This window comes from Amblyomma americanum, chromosome 4, assembly GCF_052857255.1.
Source record: "Amblyomma americanum isolate KBUSLIRL-KWMA chromosome 4, ASM5285725v1, whole genome shotgun sequence".
Lineage (NCBI taxonomy): Eukaryota > Metazoa > Arthropoda > Arachnida > Ixodida > Ixodidae > Amblyomma > Amblyomma americanum.
Genome location: NC_135500.1, coordinates 193,552,509 through 193,569,102, shown reverse-complemented (window position 1 = coordinate 193,569,102; position 16,594 = coordinate 193,552,509). Strand labels below are relative to the sequence as shown.

General features: G+C 41.3%; 1 protein-coding gene across 1 annotated transcript in view; it reads right to left on the bottom strand.

Annotated features, from left to right (window-relative positions):
* Positions 1–5,664: 5,664 nt before the first annotated feature.
* Positions 5,665–16,594, bottom strand: part of LOC144128930 (alpha-1,3-mannosyl-glycoprotein 4-beta-N-acetylglucosaminyltransferase B-like) — a 147,023-nt gene continuing 136,093 nt past the window's right edge. The window contains exons 10-12 of the mRNA XM_077662734.1: positions 11,610–11,803; positions 8,840–9,089; positions 5,665–7,716 (exon numbers count right to left, since the gene is read on the bottom strand). Of these exons, the coding sequence (XP_077518860.1) occupies positions 7,651–7,716; positions 8,840–9,089; positions 11,610–11,803 (510 nt within the window). The 3' untranslated portion in view covers positions 5,665–7,650. The remainder of the gene's footprint in view (positions 7,717–8,839; positions 9,090–11,609; positions 11,804–16,594) is intronic.

Below are 16,594 nucleotides of genomic sequence, written 5' to 3'. Positions count from 1 at the left end.
ACTTTACACATTAAGCTAATGTTTACCGTGCGGCATATAACGTTTTTTTATTTTTCAAATTAGCAAAACATTTGAGTTTAAGTAACATTACTGCAACTTGCACAACAACTTTGTGGCCTAATTATACTGTCTGCTCCAACCTAAGACAATGTAACGAAAGCTTAGAAGATGCATGCATGGAAGAAGAGAAGGTTAGTTGAATTGAGTATATGACTGTACCCGGCGGAAACTTTCTTGGCAATGCGGTGAAAGCAATAGAGCCGAAACAACCCCATCTCTTCCTGCGCAGGGAAATGTAGAGTCACGGCAAACGCAGTATCTTAGATTACGACGGATTTCCCAAACATGTTTTGTTACATGAAGCTTCCATAGATTGCGCAAGCTAAAGCACGACGAAGAGAAGGAACCGCGCAGAAATCGAGGAGCGTGCCAGGCGCTCCTGAGCACCCTACAGCGGCTGAACTATTTGGCGGATTGGATTCTTCGCCCCTGTAGGTTTCTCTTCATTGCCAAGAAGACTTGCCGTGGACTGTGCCAAATGTCAGCGACGACGTATTCGACACCGCAACGTCATTCAACCCACCACAAAAGCACCTTTGTTTTAGCATGTGGCACAAACTCGACTGCCAGGATCGCATGACATCTTAGCCCTGCGTGACCATTTCTCTGCTCCGAACTAAGCTTAAACATGGCACATTTAAGTCACATAAAGTCTACCGACCACTTCCGTCACAAAAGATGTCAGTGGTTACGGCAAGCGGCTTGAAAGCCATGCAGTGCGTATGCGAACACTGCAGTGCATTCGCTAAATACAGAACTAGGCTCTAACTTTTAATTTTTTTTAGGCAGTACTGTACGTAACTTAGTCCTGCTTGGGGGCGTAAGCTAACAGAAAATTGTTCGGTACGTAGAACGCTCAGGCACGGAATTATTGAAAACAAAAAGAAAATTGAGGTACTCAAATAAAACCACGCCTTTTAAACGACACGCGTCGCCGATTATACAGTCGAACCTCGCTGCAACGAAGCGGTCTGTAACGAAATAATGGATATAATGAAGAAACAGTGATTCTCCTCGGAAACTCCCATAGAAGCTCATTTATATATCGTATCTCATTTTCACGAGGCAAATTTTGCTGCAACGGAATATAACGAGCCCTCCAATGAACCCCACTGGAAAATTCACGCTCAGTACGTATGTCAATTTGTAACGGTGCCCAACACTTCAGTACCGATTCAATGCGGCAAACTGCAGTTTCCCCGTTTTTCAACTCCTCACTGCACATGGCCATTGCGAGCGTGCTCCGATTCCCTGGTTGAAGTGCAGTTTAGTTTTACTGTATTACTTTTATTGTGTCAAATCATGGTCGCGTCATTAAAACCGTCTGGAAGAGCACTTGGTCTGCAAACAGCATCGAGGCCCCATTGGTTTCACAGGGCCTAACGGCCGAAAACGAAAACAATCAATTTCCACTGCCCAGAGGACGGCAGTCATCAGAACCTTGGGTCTGGCGTACCCATTCTCCACAAGACAGTTCTGCCGTGCGGAGAAGTGTCAAAGCCCGCGTGCTCGTGAGCTGAGCGGCGAAGCCAACTCAAATAGGTAGACGCGATGAACTCCCCTCTGTGCACCCTCTTTCATTAGTCATTTCGGCACTGCAGCAGCGCCAGGAAAACAAAGCTAAACATGCTGCATAGGTATCTAGATGCCCTGTACGACATTAATCCTAAAAAAAACAGTTTTTTTAGGTTCTAAAGCCCAGTGTGGGCTACGGAAGACATAGGCGCACGTAGGCAACATACTGGGTTGGTGTACGTCCATTCGTCTATGTCGGGGGCTCTCGATGCCCGTGCTGATGACTCCCGCAAAGCACGTGGACGGCCCTCTAAATGCCGGATTTGTTGCCCTCGTAGTAAAATGAGTTGGTAAGCCTGTTGGTATGCGACAGTTGCAACCAAGGTATCTTAGCGCTATAATGAAGCTACCACTATAATGAAAAAATCACGAGGACCCTTCGACTTAGCTGTAATTGGCACGTCTTCTGTGGCCAGCTGAATTCTTTCCTGCAATGATTATGTTGTGACGACTGCTGCAATCACAAGGGCAAGTTTCCCAAGGGGCCCAAGTTTTTAGAGATTATAAGAGTTTAAAAGCTTATACTCTGCACTAAAAGACTAAGAAACGCAAACAAATGGGGCTGTTTAAAAATGTACAATTAGGACACGACAGCTCGAACAGAACGATGGATAGGAATGAAACCGAAGACAATTGCACTCGATTCCTCATGGCTGCTTCTGCACAGTGGATAAATACATCAGCATATGTTTTTACTTTGTCCATATTTTTCCCTATAAGACATCTTTTGGAAATTAGAAAGTTGTTCTGCGGCTTTGATGAATGCAGGGATCTGCGACATTGGCTCAAACGTTCCGGTTCGGCTAACCTATACGAATTCATAGAAACAAAATAAAGGGCTGATGGTTATGTGGACACTACCTTCTTTATGAGTCTGTAGGGGCTTTGCGGACATACGAAGATAAACACATTAACATCCATGAGACCAGTTAGATTAATCACTATTTTTCGCAAACTGATGATATAATGGGCAATTTCTGAAGTGAAATTTGCAATCCAGCAAAAGTCATAGAGAGTGAATAGAAATACTGAAATTCAAGTAAATTCATGTTTGATGTGAACAACTCACAATTGCATAATAGGCTTATTATAGCCTGTATTACCTGCAATCGTTCTCTTTTTGGTGTCGCATTAAAACCAGTAACTAATAAAAAAAGTAAGCACTACAAACCAGAGTTATGCTAACATTCTATAAAAGAGCAATGGAAGCAGTTCTTCCATACATGAGTCTATGTGATATTTGCAACGAAATCTAACAAAATGTGCTGACAACTGCAAGGAGCAGTACAGCAGAGGAGGCTGATCTGTGGGAACTAGCTGGAGTAATGCAATTACCAGAAAGAAAAGGAAGAGAAAGACACAGGAAAAGGACATATGCTGGCAAGGCATAGAAGGCAAGCCTTACAAGAAAAACAAAAGGTCCAAATGGATGATGCCATCATCTTTGAACGAGAAGACTGGCATGGTTGTAGGGTATTTGCAAGATGAAAAATGAGTACAGTTTGTGAGAGGGATCACCTTGTGTCTTCAGCGAATTTAATTACATTAATGAAGCAGTTGCAATGATGACAGCTAATAAAAGTCACCAGTCAATGGAGTGCAGTGGAGTACACAATGCTTAATTAGGTCCCATTGTGCACGTTTTGCTTGTGATGCCTACTACCAGCACACGACAATTGAGACAGGTCACACATTTACTTCATGCCCGGTCTATTTACTTTTTCAACCAACCACTCTCATACAGCATCATAACTTGTGGAATTTCAGTGACTATTTCAACCATGATTGGGCCCGAGTAGTCCGCAAAAACAGTATTTTTTGCCTTTCATTACCTGCACTTGCTGATAACTGGATAAACAGAACCATGCGGTGGTATCATTAGTAGTGTGCGCTCAAATGCAAAGTCCAAAATGGCGTTCAGGGCAATGGGCATCATGACAGAAGCAGCAGGAAATAGTGCAAGAAAACAGATGGCCAATGCACTGTTCTGGATGAACATTGCTACACCAAACATGGACGCCACTGTTGGAGAAATGCACACACATCTTTCTAAACAGGCCACTTGAAAACAAACTAATTAGTGACAAAACCCTTTGAAAAATGCCCACAATTTTTCCTTCTTTTTCTGTTCCCCCTTTCTGGGGTTAGCCTTGAACTGAACATTCAGAATTAATGGTTGTAGCATAACTCCAGGCTTAGGTTCAAATATATAAAATGCAAGTGGCAGCTACCAGGGCACATAAAGCACTGGAACTCTGCCTGCTGAATGAGGCATGAGACCAGTGCTGGTATACAACTAACTCCTTGCATTACGAAGGCATGGTACTCGAATGAAGGCACTTATAAAGGTATACTGCTGGTCATTTCATGTGGTTTGAACATTGCAACATGCTGAAATTGCCTTTCAGCAGTACAGCACCAAATCCAATCAATTGCATTGGAAAAGGAATAGAACACGGATATGATAGATGATAAAATGGCGGAACACCAGTGCTATATCAGGTCATTTGCACTTGTATTGCGTCCTTCTTTCATCTGCCATCACTGCACTATTCCCTTTCAAGACACCAAACCAACCAGCCCAAATAGCCACAGCCATTCTCATGCATACAGGCTAGTGGGAGACAGCACAGTGATGGCATCAGAATAATTGGAAAACTGTGGCGACACTAAACCAGCAAGGCCAAAATTATGCTTCACAAGGTGCGATTCGCTTGCAGGCTCCCAATCACAGAGTACTATATCCCTAGAACATCCAATGCAGCTGTCCCCCTATTCATTCAAAGCAATGCTGCTAATGCTGCATAAGAGGATCCTTAGTGGTGGAGCACCTGTGAAAACACTCAAAATTTTGCAGTAGAAGAAAAAAAGAAACCACTAGCCACCAATGGGATCCAAGCCCACGACCTCCATAAATCCTGCACGGTGCTCTACCAATTGAGCTATGCCGACAGCTGTCCAGTCTTCTACTTTTGGGGGGCCCCTCATTTCTCTGCCCTTGTCTGCTCAATAGCTTAACAAAGGCCTCAGTTCGGGCAGTCTTGATGCCACAGGTAGCAAAGAGGGTTCTCATACAGCTTCTTTCCTCACCGTTCGATCACGTTCCATGTGACACTCTTAGTAATAAGGGATGGTCTATGTTTGCCGCTATGGACGAGGGTGGCACTGGTGAACACTCTCAAGGTTAGTTTGCACGTAATATAAACGCCTCCAAACTAAAGACTGGACAATCGTTGCCATAGCTCAGTTGGTAGAGCATCATACGCAAACTACTGAGGTTGTGGATTTAGATCCCGCTGATGGCGTGTGTGTAGTTCTTTTCTACTTTATAATAAACTATCTTTCAGCATAAAATGATGAGACTACTGTTGATAAACATCGCAAAATAAAAACAGAAAACATCCTCTATGCTTTCCTTGGTTTGGTGACTAATGACTTCCTTAGTACACCGACACAAATTACGTCATTTGGCTCTGCATTGGATCATATAGTATGCAAACTGCTGGTTCTATTTTCTGTTGCCTTGAAATAGCGAACTTACTGGTAAAGTGCACATAGTACTAGTCTCTATGCACTGCGATTTTAATGGTGAATAAGTACTACTTAAATTCACCAATTATTGCTGGTCAACAATTACATATTGAAAAACAAAATTTCTGGTTACACTCAGAATAGCTAAAACCATTTTATATAGTGAGCCAAAAGTGAAGTACGGACAAACTGGCCAAATCTATCGAAATGACCACTATTATGATTAAGCTTAACATAGCCACAATAGCACATACAATTGTCAGAGCTAACCATCCAGGACATATTTTGTAAATGTACATGTTCACATGGCTCAGCAGAAGTCTGATATTTCACGTAATGAAAAGGCACAAGAGAAGCTATTTACCTTTCCTTTGCAAAGGAATCCAAATACAATCAAAAGCATTGCATTAAAATAAAAAAAAAGAAAAGTAGAGCTAAGTAGAATAAAAGATATTGAAGTGCCAGTGATTAGGTTGTATGAAAAAAAAAGGCATATAATGCAACAGTAAAAAAATACTTTATTGTTTCAAAACAAGCACAAATTTTGAACAAATTATGTAATTTTGCCCCTTAAATATGTCGGCTTCCTAATAGAAACAACAGTACACAATCCTTCATACTAGACTACTAGACTCAGAGACATTAAGTTCGGCAAGGCGCAGAAAGAAAACTGCAAAGATTCTGAGCATGTAAGAATTTAATTTCATTTCTGTTATAAATTATCAGCTATGCTTCTTTGACAAAAGCTGACAAAACCAAGTAAAGAAAAGATGAAATAAATGATTTCTGCACAAAGTGGCAAAAGAACCTGCAAATATTCTCAGCCTACAAAGCCTGTAATAATTTCAAGACGCCAAAAACATGACCTTCCCTAAAAAAGGTGTTGACAGTTTCACCCCTATGGCCTAAGACGTCGTGTCATGATATGCAATAACTGGCAAGTTAGTCCTCATGGCCTGAAAAAGCACTGGTTAATTAACAACCATGTTAATGCAGCAGATAGCAACCCTCAACAAGCACTCAGTGCTCCAATTATAAAACATACATATACACAGAGCTGCCTATCTAGACTACTATGTGCAGACACCTCTTGTAATAGACCAACACCAGCATTTACTTGAACTAAGCTCGAGGTTAACTGACAAACGTTCCAATTCTGCTTGCTTACATTTCCAGAAAAAAACACTTCAGAATGACACACGCTTCCACTGGTGCGAGCAGCCAGGGAGTATGTACGCAATGGTTAAGTGTAGTCCAAGAAGGCTGGTTCAATTGGAATTCATCAGCCATGCGGTCATGCAGAGCCAAGTGAATTATGTGCACCATCTGTGAGTGTTGCTATCTTATCAGTGATGAAGGCAATAAATAGCATCGCATATTTGTGCCTGCAATCATATGGTACATATGTGTATGCGTGAGTGTGTGTGTGCACTGAAATCAATATCTAAGTAGCATGCAGACGTCGCCTTTAGAACTATTTGTAGAACGAGAACTTTAGTAAGCTTTGTGTGCCAAGAAAAAGGAGGAAGGAAAGACAGACAGTGAAGTAGCACACAGTGAAATCATTACAATAGTTGAAGATGAAAGACCCATTTTTCCGGCGCACGGCTAGTCAGACATTGCTTCTTTAATAAAATGTTTTCACGTATAGAGTGAAAAGCACACTGAACACGCGAACAGAAGTAAGATAGGTAAAAACCTAACTTGCATTACATCTGATAAGTGAAACAGAACACTTAATTCATGTGTTTATAATGCTAACTCTCATAAAAATTTCACTGAAAAGTCACTCATCACATACAGTAACCTTATCAATGTAGTGCGACCCTATTAAGGCAACTTGAAGGTTGGAAAGCTATTAAAGGCATAGTTACAATTGATAAGTGACAATAGTATGCCTATGCACAGACTTTAACGTGCCCTATTACAACATGCGTAGCTCTTGTGGCCTTCACAAGAGTGGCCTTTCACAACTCCCAAACTTGCCTACTTTAAAATTAGATAAACGATATGTTCCTATTCGAAAGAAACAACGAATAAAATTGCACATAAACTAAAAGACGTAACAAAGTCAACACATGCACAGCAACAACCAACTATCACACTTTGTAAATGAACTACTGCCTCAAGACGAAAGTACTTGAAACACTTTGAAAACAGTAGACGCAGTCTCCTGTGAAGCTTTGCCGACGTCGCACAGGCACTGTATGCAGTTCCAGCACTTCCAAACGAAAAAAAAGATTTGAAAGACGCACAGTTCACCTGAAGTAGTTTTGCAAGGCAATTTTTCTAACGAAAACAGCATTCACAAGCACGGCCATATTGTCACGGCGCTGCCAAGGACCACACAGTTGCAATGCAGCACAGTGGGACCGCTGCGGTAGAAAAATTATTGCACTGTCCTGAGGTAACAGCTTTCAAAGGCAGGAGTTGGTCGCAGAAGGTGAATAGTTTCTTCACATTGCGCCTATCTTGCAGGCCCCATCACCGAACCACTTTCACAGAGGTCTGGTTAGCTTGAGAAGTAGAATTTGATATTTTGACCCAGATCTGAAAAGGAAGAAGCAAATATTTTCAACATAATGTAGTCAGTCATACATAGAAGTAGCTGTTATGTATATGCAAACATACCAACATGCAATGTGTTTTCTTTATGATTTAGGCGTGTTTATAAGGGCTCCACTTTAAGGCCCAAAAATAAACTATGTGGCCCCAAGACTTCTAAGCAAAGCCATTCCTAAATGCCTCCAGGTACAAGAAAAGCTTCGAGATGTCTTCCTTTCCATCTATGAAAAGCATACAATACAAAAACAGCTAAATATTCCCGCCTGATAAGTGCTAATCAGCCTGTACCTTCCATGACTGGCCCAGCATCAACCTCTATGCCAACTGACGGTAATCGTTTTGACATACTCTGGTTCACTGACTTTTCCTTCATCTTTGCCTATTACTGTGCTGCACTGGGATTCTCTCCATGCATGGCTATTTATTAGAGGAAGTGCTTAAAGACATCAACTATGGGATTTCGTTTTGTACTTCACTTTTTGTGATCACCTTGAAAATCACTAATGAAAAATAGATTTTGATTATGACCTGAGGGCAAATATAGTAAACACCACAATGCAAGAACTACAGATCTGTTCTCAAATATCATTCTGGTAACACTTTCATGCTCTTCCAGCATGAACATGCGCTTACTGTAGCAAAAGGCATCTTCCTACATTACCACATAACTAGTGGTATGTTTCGTTGAATCCTGTAATGCCCAGCACGTCCTAAACAAATATGTGCACTTCCCATTTTGGCAACAAAAATCAGTGTTTGATGTTACTCAGTGTGTACTCAGTGGGCAGCAACCCTAATTAAAATGTTGATCTAGTAAAGAGTACCAACAATGTGGCATAACCATGGTTTAAGTGAAAGGTGACTGTTTGGATATTTTAGCAAAAACTTGCAGGAGGCTGTTCTATTCTCTGCTCCCTGTCAATGCACTTGGTAGCCATGCAATGCTAAACTTACATTTACAAAAAGTATGGCCATTTCTTGTGACCTTCCCTCTTCCCATTAGGTGCCAGAGTCCCTGATAATCAGCAATATTATTCCTGAACACAGCTCCTGTTTGCTTTCAGGACAGCAAAGATGGGTGTAAATAAAAGTAGCTGCAATGCCTTACCTCGCTAAGAATGGCCCAGTGAGTTGAGTCGTACTGAATGTTCAATCGTAGGACTTGAACATGGCCCATCTCAGGTGGAAGCGTTCCTTCAGCGATCCCTGTACTGTCCTTAAACTTGCCGACAATGTAGAAGCCATCCGGTGTTCTCGTAAATGGCAACAGCACTGGCTCGTAGTCGAGCCGGACCTCAACTGTGGTATTGTAGAATTTATCGTCCGGGTGCTCTTGGTTTCCACTGCGAAACAGAAACCTAGGAAGAAAAAAGAATCAAACTGTGCGAGCAACCTAACAAAAGCATTAAAGCAACTTTCACACGGGCCTTTCTGGTCTCTGAAAGGCACCTACTAAGCCAGTCGTCATGGTAATGCAATCAGTGCTGAACCACTCCAGGTAGATAATTCTGCCAAAATTTGTAAACATCTATTCGTTGTTCCATTGTTTATTGTTTTATTATTTTATTATTACCCTCAGGGTAGAAACACTACAGAGGGAGTGAGCTGAATACAAAAATACAAATGTGAACAGCAAGAACATAATCGTACAACAGTACAACAATACAAGTAACAGGTGAGGTCCACATTATACAGATCACTACTTATTATTGCGTACGTATCAATTCATGTAACAAAATACAGTCACCGACCCGAAGAGACCCACAAAATGGTCTGAATAATCGAACAGTTCGAAAAATCTGTGAAGTACAAAAAAACCACTTTATTGAGATGAAATCGGCTTAAAAATGTCACTGATTTTACCTCGCGACAAATTTCTCTTGCTGGCGACGATTCACGCCTGTATTTGCGCCAAAGTTGTGCTTTCACTGTACACGCTAGACAGCAAGGTCACCGCATTTATTTGGAATACTTCCCACGCTTGTTTGACTGACCCGGCGGGGCCATGTTGTCCACAACCCGGGTGTGCACCACACCGCTCGTCAAACACACGCAAAGATAAGGCACTTTTTGTTCAAGTGGCGGAACTGCAGGACGCAATCACAACACACAGCGAACGGATGTAACTTCGTGAAGACTGAGCGCCACTCGGTCGACGCGGTCAGAGGAACCCAAGTGATGAAATGACGAATGGCAAACGTATCAGACCTGCCGCTGTGGCTCAGCTATTAGGGCGCTCAGCTACTGATCCCCGGAGTACCCGGGTTAGATCCCGACCGCGGTGACCGTGTTTCGATGGAGACGAAACGCTAAGGCGCTTTTTATAAAAACGTAGCAACCATGACAACCAAATGCACTGATTAAATATTTCTGGAAGTCAAAAAAAAGAAAAAGGCCAGAGCTTTGTGCACAGCTTGTGCAGCAGTAGCGATGCAATGATGTGGTCTTTCTTGGTTTGCTGAGGCTTTCAAGCCTGATGCACCCTTCAGGCAGGTACCAAACCTAGCCTCACAGTGGTTTATAAAATTCGGTTTCATTCATGGGTGTTTTTTCCAGCATATTCAGAGGCTAACATTCTTGTAAGAAAATGAACACCATAGATCTTACACATACTTTTTTTTCGCAATAAGATACACCATGCATAGTACTCATATAATGAACACACTTTTTTCTCAAAAAAATTACTGAAAATTTTGGTGATGCATTCAATACATGGGGTAAAATATTCAGCAAGATATCTGAAGTGCTAAAAACGAGATAAAAAGTAGGCGGACTGAATAAGTACTTCATCAGGTATGACTCACGTTCCAAATAAATGCACTCTTCAGCATGGCTTCCGTGCTTGAGCATAGCAAACAACTTTTACCTCAAACCTGCATATATAACTCCACAGTAGCCCATAACGCAGTCTGAAGAGAGCACAACTAACTCCACTTTAGTATCACTGAAACCATTCAGTGTGAGGCTCAACAGCAGTAAGTTACTACAATAATATATGGCAGACTAAGCAGAAAAATCCTTTGTGACCGGGCACGGCTTGTCATTGGCTGTTCATTTCTTATTGACAGAATATTTTTATTGGCTGTTTGTGCCATAAGGTGAAGCATAGTAACCTTGACATTCGACAGACTGTGCTTCATAGTGCTGCATAGTTGTTTTCAACATTTGAAAAAGAGTGTCTGCTAGCCTTCAGTATCATCAACAGTAGAATGCATGCCAAACTAAGAAGTGCATTCATTACACGATTAAATATGCTGCTCTTTCTGATACAGGACATAAATCCTCAAGCTGCAACTTCAAGTTTCATTGGAAATGTATTTGTACTTCCAAATAACTGACCTTGGTGTGGAAACAAATTATACCCTGCAATTTCGAAACAGAGTTGCATGCACTGTAGTGCTTCACCTTCATAACCTCTTCCTCTAAGCATAGTTGCACAGCAGCCCCATTAAGGATTTAAGCTACTGGCATCCTCTGTAGCAGCATTGGCGTAGTGAAACCTCCAGAGAAATCGGTCTATTGGTAGCTCAATTTTTGTTGCCTTATAAATGCAGTGTTGCTTCAAGCAATCAATTTCTCAGTGTAAGGACGAAAACACAAGTACGCTGAAATTTGTTGGTTTCCCTTCAGCACTTGGAATAGGACTAGGCATTTTTGCACTGATGTATGAAAAAGTGTGCAGAAGGCTGCACACTTTGGACACAGAGATGGTGGCTATTTTGCTGAACAAGGGTTATATTACTAATGCATTAAAAGGAATGTTTTAGTTTTCGCATATCATTTTTCACTACAAGCAATGAAGTCGAACTGCTCTCTTACATAGACATTCCAAAGCTGTCGTGTAAAACGCGTTGTTTAGTTCGAAGCTATGTACTTACCGTTCTATCCGGACAGGTGGCGTGAATCGGAATGTGATGTTGTCCCCTTTCTGGGGCAGCAAGGACCAGAAGAAGGTGGCCCCCTGGTAGGCTCTGGCAATGTTGTAGTTCTTGTAGGCCTTGAGTGAGGTGGACACTACGGCCGTCGGATTGGCATGTCCGATGTGGAGAGCCAGCTTTCCGAAGTGGCGGTCCTACATTGTGGTAGAGGTTGAGGCAATAAATAATTAATTGGTTATCAGGAAACGAAGGGCATGGTAATTGTCTCACTGCGTGGACACCTCAATTACAATGTGAGGGAAGGCAGAGGAAGGTGGGAGTGAAAGAGAAAAGAGAGAAAGAAGTGCTGGTAGTAGACATCCCTGGAATAATTTAGACCACCTGGGGATTTTTAACATACACCAGCATCACACTGCATACGGGCGCCTTTAGAGAAACGCAGCCGCCGCAGCCTGGCGGTAAATAAGGCATGCATACAAATAAAACCATGTTTATGACTCCTACTAGAGCCCCTACCAGTCATATGGCAATAAATAAGGCATACAAATAAAAGCATGTTTATGCCTCCGACTAGAGCCCCCACCAGTCATATGGCCGCTCTTTCCAACACAATTAACCAAAACGTTAGCCCTTTCTGACACTGAACCTTCCAAAAATACGTACTTTCATGAAGCATTGAAAGTGCATTTTTTTCAGGTAAAGGGTGCTAATACTTAAAAATTGTTGAGTGACTCATGATGGGCTCTGCTTGTGCAGCAGAACGCCCAGCAAGTAGTAGGGAATGACTGCTTATTAAATTTAAATTCTCAAAAACTTATCAACCTAAGCACACCAAAATGCAGGGGTTCAACAGAACCACAGTACATAGCTCACAGTTTTAAAAAAATTTGAATGTACTCTCACATGTAACTGATAAAATGTACATGCAAAAATGATAAAATGAAGCCCCATTTTAAATCCACCTTTCTAGCTGCTTTCTTCAGTTACGTAGTTGGAACACATAGCAGCATCAGCAAGTGCCCACAAAAGTCTTTGAAACATGGAAATCACAAGAAACCTTAACCGCTTGGCTTAACCATGACGACATAACAATCAGTCAACGCCACCCGCCTTTGAAAAGCCAAGCCGCTTGGTTCTTGGCTTGTGTCTGACTATAGCAACACTGACTGGCTCTATGTGGCCACAGGGTGTCCAGCAAGCTACTGTTTTCAAGTTACTTTATTTTTCCACATTTTCCACAAATACTTCATTAAAAATTTCCTGACCACTGAAAAGGCAGAAAAATGGTGTCCCTATGATAATGAACGGTATACACAGTTCATCGACAGTAAAAAAAATCTATTTATGGAAACTTCAAATGCTGTAATGAATACAGACGTGCTCTTCCTGTTTAAGAGCGCCATTTTTTTGGTAGGCGGTCCACCTTCAACTTGACTTACAAAGCAACCACTTCCAGCTCTAGAATAAAGGTGGATACCCTCTTCCTTTTCTTCTGTGCATGTGATGTTTCCAGTAAATGAGCACGAATATCAAATTTTTGTCTTTGAAGCAAACAATAGTAGCATTAAAAATTGGCTGCAAATAGAACCGACATCTAAAGAAGCTAAGATATCAAAACAGGTAGTATTAATTAAAAGAGGAACATGTTCCCACGAAACACAGCAATGAAAAAACAAGTCTCATTGCACACAAATTCTTGATTTGGATATGTACAGCAGTATTTCCAAGCCACAGGCACAAGATGATTTCCACAAAAGTAGCAGTTTTTGGTGACCTTGCCATCAAAGCTAGAATCACAGAGCAAACAGACCATATTTATCTTAGTTTCTGCATGGCCTACAAATTCGGTGCAACCCACAGAGCCAAACTTCCAGAATGAATTTGATAGCATGAATTTTGATGCCAATGATTTTTATGCATGCGAAGCAAAAAGGTGTCATGCTTTTGGGCATAGTAGCAAGCTGGGCACTCGCTATACCATTGAAATTCATGAAAAATTTCAGTCAGTTAATTTCCCTAATTCTGCCAACTTTTTGATTGCATCCTTAATGATTCCCCAATTTCTCTAGGTGCACTAAGTTTCTCTGTCAATTCTATGTTTTCCAGTTCACTAGGCACCCTAGGCCACGTTGATGTTTTTCTTGCAGCAGAAGACACGGTTGCTGAGAAAATCAGGTTTAACATTGGGCACTTTGTTCCTGCTACTTGATACAAATTCACGACATCAATAACGAACAAGACACCACAATCAAATCACTGTTTTGAAAAGAATGGCAGTGTAACTTAGCCTGGGAAATCCTTGCAGAGAAACTGTTTTGACGTCATCACAATTTGTGAAAACGGCCAGTGGCAGCAATACCTGTACCTCATTTTTCGGTCTTTTTCTAGGTTATCAAAAAGCTCAGCTTTCGGGGAAAGTACCCAATTTGTCATTGCGATGCCATGATCTATTGATAGAAGACAATTTCAATTTGCCCTCAGCATCCCTTTAATGAAAAGTGAATTGAATGCATGCATGTATTCAGTTCAGGACATGGTTAGCATGTGGTTTCGTTGACTTTAGATTATATTTGGCATTTAGTTGTAACCACTTATGACAGGCTATGATTGGTAGCAAGACGTGGGAGCTAGTAAGAGTGCATATCTACGCAGTAGTACTGACTGCACATGCAGAGAATACCATGACAAAAAAAAATGGGTTAGAATCCATTGGGCACGCCACTTCAATTTACAAACAACAGCTTATTGATATCCCTCAAATGAAAACATAACAGTTGCAACCGGCCACTGCACATCTATGGGGCCAAAAACATAGAAGCTAATGAAGAAAACTGAAAATATACTAAGGAGAGCCAAGCATGCTATAAAATGTAAAATGACAATAGTAATCTTAAGATAAAGAAAGGGAGTGGGAATATCCTAGAGAAAATTAGTATTAAAACGAGTATTAGTATTAGTAAATTAGTTATTAACTTAGTTACAAAATTAGTATTAGTAACAAAAAACGAGAGAAATGTTACGAGGCATGCAGGCCAATAACCAATGGCCTCATCAGGTAACAGAATGTATTCCAAGAAAAGGAAAATGTAGTCAGGGGTGGCTGAAGGTGAGGTGGGCAGATGAGATCATGGAATTCACTGAGATCAAGTGGCCGCAACTGGCACAGGACAAGAATAACTGAAAGCACTGGGAAAGGCCTTTGTCCTGCAGTAGCCGTAATCCGGCTGATGATGACAATGGTGTCGCCATTTGCGAAAGTAAGTGAGAAGACTTAGACGAAAGGAATGTGGACAGTAGGCAGAGTGTGTAATGATGAGAAAATAGACAAGAATAGGGTCATTGCAAGTAAAATGTCACAGACCTGCTGCATGACCGTAGCCTTTTTTTTTTCTGAAACAATTCAAAATGCTTAACACTATCGTGGCCAGCCTTAATTTTTCTGCTGAAGGAAGCAAGCATTACTAGGAATTCCTGAAGCCATGCAAGACTGGGCAGCAGATCAAAAAATTGCAAGCAGTTCCTTGTCAGGACTATGAAATGTTATTCCTGCAATTTGAAGCAGTTGGTCTTTTAAGTTAGACACAGTTTATGTAACAAAATAATTTTTATGTTGCTTTTTTTAAAAACTGTAATAAACAAAAAGTGGCACATTCATAATGTTTCCCTCGAATTCACTTATTTCTACACAGTCCGCAAATGTTTACTATTCATTTGTGAGTGCATTTTATGCATCAATTATCGTCACTCCCAAAAGATTAAATTTAAATCATTAGGAATAAAAGCAAAGCAAAACCATAGTTTTGGCTAAACTTCAGGGTTTGTCCAGACACAGAAGGAAGTTTGTGTGTTGATTTGTCGGGAGCTGTTGTTGTGTGATTTGTCGGGAACATATGGAGCTTGAGATTAATTTTTTTTTGGATATAAACAGTGATGAAACACGGGAATTCGAGTACGATCCGAAGAGAAAAAGACAAAGTGCAGAGTACGCACTATAGCTCCTCTCCTTGCCCGAAAAATGCCTGTATGAGCAAATCAAAGGTAAAATCATAGCTCATTGTCCTCTTTGACTCAAAGAGTGTGGTCCACAGGGGGTTTGTACCCGCTTGACAAACAGTGAACACTAAATTGTGTGTGGAAGTGGTTGAGCAGTTGCGGTTAAAGGTACATTGTGTCTGCAGGGAGATTGCAGATACCTAGATTCTCCACTGTGACAATGCACTGCACCGAGTCGCACGTTGATATGCATAAGTTTCTAGTGAAGCACAATGTGCCAATGCTGTCTCACCCTACCTACAGTCCAGACATGGCCCCGCCCAACTTCTTTCTCTTAATTCCCTCAGAAAAAACAAAGCCTGAAAGGACACCATTTTGGAAGAGGGGAAAGAGTTCAAGCGGCTTCAACGCAGTGCTTGATGATTGCGGTTGCAGACTTCCAGGAGATGCACCATGCATGGCAGAAGCACTGGAAATCATGTGCTGAAGACAGATGCTATACCAAGAATTTCGAAGCCATTTTGTGTATACTGCAAATTAATTTTTTATTATGATTGTAGTCCGGATACTTTTTGCACAGACTCTGTTATGTCAGACAGCTTAAAAGAAGGTTTCTCAGTGGCTTGGAATGCTTAGAAAGTCTGACTGTAATATCAGCAATTCATTCTTTTTATCACTGTAATCTGGATACTTCTTGGACAGACCCTGTTATGCCAGGCAGCTTAAAAGATAAGGTTTCTCACTAGATGGAATGCTTAGAACGTCTGACTGTAATATTGTTTTTGTTAAACAAGAAAATATTTTCTTAAACCTGAGCACTAGTGACAGTGGAGCTTCCGTGATCTCTCTTCCCTGCATAGCAGTTCGGCCACAGATATTGTCTGATCCAGATGGTGCACTCCAGTGCTACATAAGGGTTAGGAATCACAGTGTGCAGTGGAATATGAGAATACCCAGAAGGAAACGCATTTTATCTACTCTTGTCGTCTAAT